The following is a 9,854-nucleotide window of genomic DNA, read 5'->3' as shown; positions in this document are numbered from 1 at the left end:
GTTATTTACAACTATTTGAAATATTTTTCTTATCATTTTAATAAATTTTATTGATATACAATATACATATTGTGTTTTTATTATTATCTTGATCAATGAAATTCAATGAAAATTTAATAAACCGCATGTAACTTTTTACATGACGTGAAGATTGATAAAACAAGATTCTTTCATATTTTAGTATTTCATACATTCTTCTTCAACAAACTTTTGACTTCACAATTCGAAATACAACATTTGGCTAAATAAAATAATGGTTATGGTTTTTAAAGCGTAAAATTATATATATATGTACATATTTAAATTCAAAGTATACGCTAATTATTTTTTTGGGTTTTGGCAAATGCGTATTATTTCAAGTTTTCCTCCGAAACGGCTTGACCAATTTTAAATATATTTAATTAGGTATAGTGTGTTTATTTGTCAAGTCTAATAATAAATTGTAAACAATATTTATACCTCTAAGTCAAAACCTGGCAAATTATAGCAAAATTGATTATTATATTAATTTGCAATAGGTACCTATTTTAGGACTATTATGTTTTACCGTCTCCCCTTTATTTGTTTTGTCTGACCTATATCAAATATGTATTGCAGCTAAATGACATAATATTATACAGTTTTTTCTGTGTTAAAGATTTTTTTAAATAATATAATTTCCTGCAATTTATATTTGGTATTGTAATGAAGAAGACTAAATAATAATTAGAGAACAAAGGTGAATCACAAAACAGGTGCTATATTTTTATTTAGTACGTAAAAACAAAATTGAACTCAACCTTGACCGAGTTAAAGTTTTTCAATATTTTTTATCATTATATTGAATTATATAAATTTAAAGTGTAGGAAAAAAAATGACAAAAACAACAACAAAAAGGTGTTACAAATACGAGTAGCAGAATCAAATAACAGATTTATTTATCACGATATGCAAATGATGACTGATGTTCGGCCAATGAGTTAAATATTCGTACCTATAAAAAACAGAGCACTCGCACTCATTATCTCACAAGTTAATTATTTACCTTTTAAGCATGTACCAAATCTACTTAAGTTATAAAAAGTAGAAACTTTAATATTCAAGGTAATAAATGTAATGACTGACAGTCTTATATCAATTTTCGTTTCCTAGTTCCTGTTACTTAAAATTATTAGTGTATTGCTCTATAAGCGTAACAATTTGGGTGTTTCTCGGTTATCAATATAATAATGTTACAGGAACTACCGGCGTTGTTGTTCAATGTCAACGATCGCTATGCGGTATTGAATGGCTAAATCTATTGCACCTGCATACTTGTTACGTATACGGGAAAATTAAAATTGCTAAAGTAAGCAATAAAGCTTTGTCTGCGCCCTTGTTCGTTTGAGGCCGTACCTCTCGTTCTGCGATTAATGTCAACACGAAGTACGACCTTTTTTTTATACAACATATTATATTTTTTTCAGCATATCATTTGCTGCAATGTAACCCGTTTTTGATTAATTCTCAATCTCATTTAACACAATGCTCTTTGTCTGCGCTCGTAATGGTTACTTTTTGCGTTAGTTCTAGATGGTTCTAATTGCTATATGAGGAAGTAACTCGCTTCTAATAGTGTGGGTTTGTATGTTGTACGAATAAATGCTTCATAAGTAGCCGAGTCAATGTCGCTTTAATTAAGTCGTAGCTTATCTTAGAACGCAATTAAAGTATTTTTGAAGATCCGATTGAAGCGAAGCGAGATCCCCAAGGAACGGAAAATCGCATTACAGGTACCGGACTGTTCGACAATGATTGCCAATAGTCCCTATTTTTAAATTGCTTTCAAAGAATTTACTCATCTTTTATCTTTTATTCTCCTTCATTTGAGATATAAATAGTGCTCTTCGAATAAAAGATAGATATACGTAATGCTTGTTACGATGTAATAATTATGTTCTGAATACACGTTAAGATGGTCTAAGGTCGTTGGTGATTAGTAATAATAGAATTGAAATATTACTCAATATTTAATGTATTATATTCCTAAGTTTGTTGAAATACATACAGTATCTTGTTTATTATGATTTTAATTTCGTGGGCTTGTTGTTGTTATACAATGTTATGCATTAATTATGTAGATATATAAAATAATATCTCTGTTATAAATACACCTGGGATATTAAAATTACTAAAAGTGGATATTACACGACAGATCGTAACCCGCACTTATCCTTTCAATAGCCCTTTTATATCTACAATCAATAGTAATTAAGCCTAAAATTACTCAGACCCAGGTGTAGATATCTACTATACATTTTCGTCCTCAGGCACTTAGTATAAATTTTATTATTGTTGAATGCGGGGTTTAATTTAAAATCATGACATCACTCGTGGGAAATAAAACGACTGAATCCACTCAAACACATATATTTACTGTTTGATTTTTTACACTTTTTTGGTGCTCCATTTTTATTTGTTTGTGTTTTTCATTAAATTATAAATTAATACTAGTAAAATAGTTAAGGTCTCGCGAAACGGACGCGGTCTCCTTAAATGGGCAATCGGGATGACCGCGCGATTTCCGAGGCCCGGGCAATGAGCTCGGCATAATAAATAATAAGGTACAAAAGGAATTCAACGAAGTACCATCCAATGGTTATCACTCTCTCTCACACGCTCCACACGTTAACAGTCTTACATCTATAATATCACTAGCTATACAGGACGGCCATGCCGTGTGCGGGTATCCGGTCGGGTTTTGGGTGCGTTCATTCGAAATGCGTGACTTTCATCTTCTTCACGGCGTTCGTAAGGTGCAGCATCTCCGTGTTCAGTTGCCAGATGAGAGTCTCCAATTTGTCCACGGAGTCGAGCACCTCCACGCGCTCGGTGTGTGGGTTGAAGCGGACCTCGAATGGTCGTGACATGGTTGACACCCAGCGTCTAAAGGAAATATAACTCATTAATAATCTGCTAATATAACTCTGCATCGGCTTAAACCATTCATCATTATTTGGAAGTTAATTAAGAATCAACGCTATAAAGTTGTTTACACACAATCGTGACTTATAACTTGTATCATTTTCAAAACTTGAAACGTTAACATAGAGCAAAGGAATTTAAAATCGTTCCAAAATATGAAGACAATTACCTGAATTTATCTTTGGCGTCTTCGAAGCTTTCAGCGACGTAGTAGATTGGTTGGTATTCTTGGTCTTGGTAGGGCTGTACGGATGTAGATGCGGGTTCGAATGGCCTCAGTTCAGGTTTGTCGCTCAATGCGTGAAGCAGTTCCCCGATAGAGGACAGAAGAGCCGCACCGTAAGCCTTCAGTTGTTGGTTTTCTTTGCAAAGACCGAATTCAACAGTGAACCAATATACCTAGAACAAGGAGATTTCGTTCACATACCATTTCACCCCACCTAATTGAAACGCAACAAAATATGTCAAACATTTCAAAAATTCATAAACAACTCGCATAGCTTGGGCCCATATGAATAGTCGCAAACGCTTTCGATATTATATTGTTAATAATTAATAACTTACAGTTGATAGCTTTTCGATTTCCGAGTCCGAAGCGCCAAGAGAAGCTAATCCGATTTCTTGTGAAAATTGAGCAAAGCTAGGGTCGGCTAATAGCGGGATGTGTCCGAGAAGTTCATGGATGCAGTCACTGTAAACAAATACACGTGTAAAATGCCTGAAGGTCAAGGTGCATCCTGTAACCGAGACCGGTAATTGAATTGATTCGCCATAGTGGAACTATATTAATGCACTTTAAGTTTCAGTGTCAGCTGAAAGCTGCAGTTGACTTTGAACTTCGCCACCCTGCCACGAATCGAGTTAAGATAATTAGAGGCAAGGCTTTTAACGCTGTTACAATTCCATCACGACCTTATATCGGCTTTCAAAGGGTCTGACAAAGCTTTTAAAGCCAGGTTATTGGAGTGGAACAGATTTAATATTGTATAAATATTGCGAACCTATATTTTATATATTGTGTGAGTGAATTATATTTTAAAGATAGATATGAACAAAATTCTTAAATTTTTGATTTTCTCTACAGTTAGAATTATAAGAATAATTTTATATAAGTAGGTAGTAATTAGTTAGAGTAATTTTAAACTTTTTGAAGACATTGATAATTGACACTTACGGTTCAGGCGTGTGGAAGGGAGAGTTAGCGTGGCGGACGTATTGAGTAGATTGGAAGACACGGAAAGCGAGAGAAGCCAAGAAGTCGCGAGCAGTAAGTAGACCAGCAGCAGGGCGCAGCGTGAACCCGGTGTGCTTGCGGAGGAAGTTGCTCACATCCTCTAGTTGAGGAATGCGGTGGGGCACAAAGATATCAGCCTCTTGCAACTTGTTGAACGCGGCTTTGTATTCCCTGCAGGCGTGTTTAGGCATAAGGTCCAAAACGGTGTTGAACACTCTCTGCCAAGTCGAATTCTCCGATTCACTGTAAGAGATGGATGGGATTGGGTCTCCGTATTTGTACGCGAAAGCGATTTCAGCGATTTGCTTTCTACGCTCTCTGTATTCCTTGTCAGCGAATCCAGGATGATTCATGTCAAGTTCCGGCTCGAATTTGGTCATCAGATGGTTGCAGTTATCTAGGTCGACGGCGTGGCGCGGGAACCAAGGTGTTTTGTTGGAGATATTGTTTTCGGAAAGAAGGTTAACACCAGTGAAAGAAGTTGATTGACGAAGTGCCCTGATGAGTTGTAGTAAGTTGACGCGAGGCATGCTCACTTTCACGAGAGCGTCAAATTGGATGCCAGAGACTTGCGAGGGTCTTGTCTCAAGATGTTCTACACTTCCCTTGTAGTTGTCAATCGTCTTAAGGATGCGAGCGAGGGTGCCCATTCCATCTCGCATTCGCAATAATAGAGCAGCCTTCTGGATAACTTTTTCGGCTTCAGGACTTTCACTTGCAGCGTTTTGAAGAATTATCTCTTCTTCGGTGAGAGTATAATCTGAAAGGGTATTGCAGGTTGATATATTTATGCAAAAACTTGTTGTTTATGACGTACGTTTACAAAATGAATGGTGCTAATAATTATAAGTCAATTAAGTTTTTTCGTTTATAATTTATTTTGAATAAGAGTACTGACCTTCATCTTTCTTTCCTCCGTCGTCACCGATATCAGCATCTGCTATAAACCAAAATGAAAACAAAGAAAAAATAAATAAACGAACAGAAAAAAATAAACAAAAGCAAAAAATAATTTAAAAATAGCAAAACATTGTAACAAAAGAAATTACCAAGTTGTCCATTCTTGGTTTCGTCTTGATGAGTACCGTCTTCAACGGTTGGAGTGTTATCACCGCTGCCTAGATGAGCGTCATCTTGGATAAAGTCAGTTTCCAAGCCAGAGTCTAATTATTTAAAAAAATAAAAACAAAAAATGAAAAAAAAAGAAAATATAAAAATCTTGAAAAAAATATGTGAAAATAAAACTTGATATAATAAAACAAAGAACATTGATTTGCTTACCATTAGCGCGGGCGCGAGCCTCTTCTAATACACTTTGTTTGGTCTGTTTTACAACAAGTGTTTCAAATCGTGCATCATCCACAAGCGATCGACGGCGGGATGGATAGCCGTTCTAAACAAAAGAAAAAAACTATCAAAAATCGGAAACAAAGTAAATGCTCCTTATGAGAAAGCTATAAAAACATCCAACCACAAAAGAAATATAAATCTCTTCGAGAGCACAATAGAGCTAAAAATAAGTTGATGTCTAAATCCTTATAAATATAAAGTGGTCGCATGGCATTATATTTCATGTGCGAGTGGGAATTGCTTTTACGAAGTTCCTAAGCTTATTTCCTGCGTGGTCGGACGCTAAAGTGCTGCCATTTCAATCCGGATGCGATTCGAGGCAAGATGGAGTTGTACAAAGGATCAGAACTTTCTGGACCACTGCACTTGAATAGCCAATCATTGTTCAAAAGCTACAAGTCTTAACTTTTCCTACAAATTGCGAAATGCACAATTAGCTCCGAAATTACTATCTACCTGTACAAAGCTTTGAAAATAGGCCTTTTTTTAATACAGTACCTATTATTAAACTAATGATGTTTACAAATCTACGACGTGCTTTGCATCATGTCTCGACGCAACAATGTTATTAATCATTAGATTTTTATCGCCATTGTTATTTAATAAACCAATTTAAAAACAGTCAATTACAATGCAGTGATTAATTTTTACACGAAGATTGTCGTTTGTGTACATATTTATTAAATTACAGATGGATTATGTTTATGCAATGGAAATGGTAGAGAAAATTTTCCATATAAGTTATGCGGGAAATATTTATGTCAATTAAAGTATTATTTTCGTTTGAAATTTATATGGGCTTATTCCGTCCGAACAATGAGATGCAAGACTACTTAGTATGATGCCTTATATAAACTGAAGGACTATCTCAGGAAAAAGTTCCGTTACAATAGCTATCCATCTCATTTTTCCTTAAACAGTGGTATCATCAATGTCGGCGTAATAATTTCGCAGTGACCTCAGATCTTTGAATTTAACGTTTTCCTCCGAGATATGCTTCAGAAGAGCTATTAGGTAATAATATCTCAGTGTCACATTCTTAAAGTTTTCCTGAACGTGTTGCGAGGTAATTACGACATTCCGATATCGTATGTAAACGAATGCGTTTGTAGAATTCATTCATTATCGGAATGTTCGAGTGTTAATATTGCAATTTGTTGAGAACGCCATACGTTTGTAATGATGCACACGGAGATGTCAGGTGACACTGAGCGTGAGATATACGTTTTCCAGTAGAGTGGCGGCGTTTGTGTGTCAAGGGTTACTAATCACACGTCTCGTTACCTAGCCCCTGAAACTGCGCGAAGGCAAAGCCCTTACGTATTATGTCATGGGAATTAGCAAAAAAAGAACATGAACATTTTCGAGCGTCTGCAAGATGCATCCAGCTGCAAGAGCAGTAAATTTTAAATAAAGTTAAAAATTATATGGAGCGTTTCAATGTACTCTTTAACTCGAGAATTGCCTCGTAGAATTTGTTATAATCATAATTTAAATAAACAAATTGCCGATTATAATAACGCTAAGACATACAACGGTGGCCTTAGTTTGATTATAAGAAAATCTAGGTTACGTTGTCTGTCATTAATGTTTTTACAATTTATTGTCTGTCCAAGTCATAACTAAACGGAGTCTCCCTTGATCAGGATCACCTTGAGTTTGTATATGGTTGCAATTCTATGCACGAATTAATCTAGTGTGAACCTGACCTCTGAGGTAACGAAATACCTGACGTGAATTAATGTGGCGATAAATGCTTCTGTGACATAACAAGAATCTGATCATGCAGTTATAAGCCTATTAGATTCGTATCATTAGCATACATTACGTTATCGAACAGATTTTTGAACGATTACATGTTTTCGAATTAAAAATTCATATAATCATAGTGTTCATTGCGGAAACGGCATGTGTCGCGCTCAAGTTAAAGGTCCGCCTAACTGGAGCGGTTTGCTTGAAAATCCGGTTGGTATAGCCTTGGTATCCCCGACCACTTCACCATTCCAATTGGATAGTAATTAAGTACGAGTACGACTGACCTGCCACCCTTCAGGCTAATGTCGATCGCCCGAATATCGCTTTATGTTCCGAAATTCAATTTCCCAATTTTTGCGTCGATTCGGTTTTAATGGACAGATTTGGAACTGCACTCGTTACCCGTCAATGTAACGTAACTTTTTGTATACTTTGACCGCGACGAACAACCTCGTTTGGTCAAGGGCGCTTTATAACCTCGAATTAGTTTTAAACATGGAAATTAAAGTTTCGAGCGAGTAAGTAAATATTAAGATGGCGTATAGAACTCGTGATTTTTACGATTGCAAATATTACTTTGTCGATACGTTAAATATTATTTTCGCGGTCGTGTCATTCGAATGAATTTTAACGGTTTTTATTGTCTTTAACAGAGTGGGTGAGCGTCGCTCCAGCTCGCATACCGACCTTCGATGGTCAAGGAAATACAATCATTCAGGTACCAATTATAAAACGTACGTTAATGATTACATGTTAGTTACACACCTATGTTTCGCACAGCACAAGCAAATAGTTGCCATTTTTATTCGCATCGCTAACATACTTTTATTGTATACTATATCGTCTAGAAGCAACTTCTTTATCATGAGGAAACATTTTCGATCAGTTAAACAATGGAATTTACAGTTGGCAAGTATTGTTGGGATTTCTGGGCTCAAAACCGCCAAAATTATTTCGCATGACATTTCGCATTAGCGGTACAAAGATCTTAAGTTAGTTAAGGAAATTATGTAAATTTTTAATCATAATTACAATCATCGAGATGCGTTAACCGATTGCTGGTAATGAATGTCTTGAATATCGACAATAGAAATTATACAATAATGACACTAATAATCGTAAGCGGATTTTTTTATCTGTAAACAAACGCAGACACGTAATCTTCTTATTCGGTATAATTTCGAAAACATCGATTAGAGTAATATTTACGGAACTCTACGCGGTTTGTGAGTTTTATCGTGTGAAAGTTAAGTTTAGTAAGTTATACTTTAATTTGCGCGACGGTTTTACATCTTGAGTATGTAATTATTCGGTGTTACGCAGACGACAATAATTGGGTGCTCCGTAAGAGTTTAATAGGAGAAGTTCACACGATTTCTTCTATTACGACGTGTAATGTTTTTGATATAGTTAACTGATTTTATGAATGGGACGTTTGTAAATTTTGCTTCGGGTAGGTCGATATCTTTATGCTCAACTTAAAGAAGCCTATTGTTACATAGTTGGTTACAAGGTCGATGATTTGACATGTAACAAAGTAGGTAACTGTGATTAAAGATGTTTAGCATAATGTGCATGGTGCGAATATAATTTATGCAGTCTCTTTGTCGGACGTTGCCCTCTTTTTAACTAACAAATTAAAAAGTAATTTGTGTAATATTTATTTTTATTTTCATATAATTCATACTCGAACTTGACCCCTATTTTTGATTAGTTACGCACTTATCTTATTATTATTGTACAGGCAAAATTGGTATCATTTGATATTGAAGCCTTTTGTAAAATCGTTAAAATCGCAAATTAATATAAAAATATATAAAAACTATAATTTGAGAAGCAAATTAAGAACGAGATCGGAAACGGAACATGCTTTGTGGTTGGATGTCTTTGTTGATTCAAAACAAAGCTTCGATATTGTAAATACTGAATGAATGTGAAACTTTAAATCAATCCAAATTAGATTATGTCACTGGAAGCACAATAGCTGGTACAAAGCATCCTTGAAGCCGTCTTCTGAACTACATGAACCGAGTGGAAAACTTAACGAAACTTTTCACGATCGAGCGCGGCTCCAAGGAAACTTTGTCGAAGCGACAAGGCTTGTGATAGGGCTCCTCACCTCGATGCTGTAGGACTTCTTGATGGCGAACATCTCACGGTTCTTCTGGGCAGCTGCGACGGCCATGGTGCACAACACTTGGGACTGGGGGCCTGAACGAGGGTTCACTGCGCGTTTAGCTAGCGTACGTCTGCGAGAGCCTTCTGTCTCGACCACTGGCGGATGCCTGTCTGTCTACGACTGGAGCTGTCGTATTACAATAGCTAACTAAACTTTGGATTGCAAACAGACCAATGCATGATGACCGTTCGCAAGAACAGTTTAAATAGTGTTAGGCGCGCGCCTCCCCACCCCGGCGCCTTTCGTCGCGCATGCGTCACAGCCCGCGTCCCGCGCGCTCGGCTGCTGCTCCTGGCCTCCTGATGCACTGGAGCCTTCACACCCTGGCCACCCCACTTCACTTTAGACCCTTCATCCATCATACTCCATATGAGACAAATCAAATCCGTAAT

At 36.4% G+C, this 9,854-nt stretch overlaps 1 protein-coding gene across 2 annotated transcripts; it reads right to left on the bottom strand.

The window, feature by feature from the left end:
• Positions 1-2,373: 2,373 nt before the first annotated feature.
• Positions 2,374-9,636, bottom strand: ple (tyrosine hydroxylase ple). Of its 2 annotated transcripts, none has more exons than XM_090101458.1 (8): positions 9,403-9,636; positions 5,460-5,571; positions 5,228-5,341; positions 5,077-5,118; positions 4,119-4,938; positions 3,509-3,635; positions 3,114-3,343; positions 2,374-2,905 (listed from the first exon to the last, which is right to left on the bottom strand). In XM_090101458.1, the coding sequence occupies exons 1-8, from the start codon at positions 9,466-9,468 to the stop codon at positions 2,731-2,733; spliced, it is 1,686 nt and encodes a 561-aa protein (XP_089957584.1). In that variant the 5' UTR covers positions 9,469-9,636; the 3' UTR covers positions 2,374-2,730. The 2 variants fall into 2 exon arrangements, with proteins under 2 accessions (XP_089957584.1, XP_089957591.1); XM_090101465.1 differs by having other exon boundaries at positions 5,077-5,115.
• Positions 9,637-9,854: the final 218 nt, after the last annotated feature.

The sequence above is a fragment of the Colias eurytheme genome, chromosome 1 (genome assembly GCF_061535395.1).
Source record: "Colias eurytheme isolate Ceu_HAF_F1 chromosome 1, ilColEury1 Martin Lab GWU primary, whole genome shotgun sequence".
Lineage (NCBI taxonomy): Eukaryota > Metazoa > Arthropoda > Insecta > Lepidoptera > Pieridae > Colias > Colias eurytheme.
This window is presented reverse-complemented; position numbering and strand designations above follow the sequence as displayed.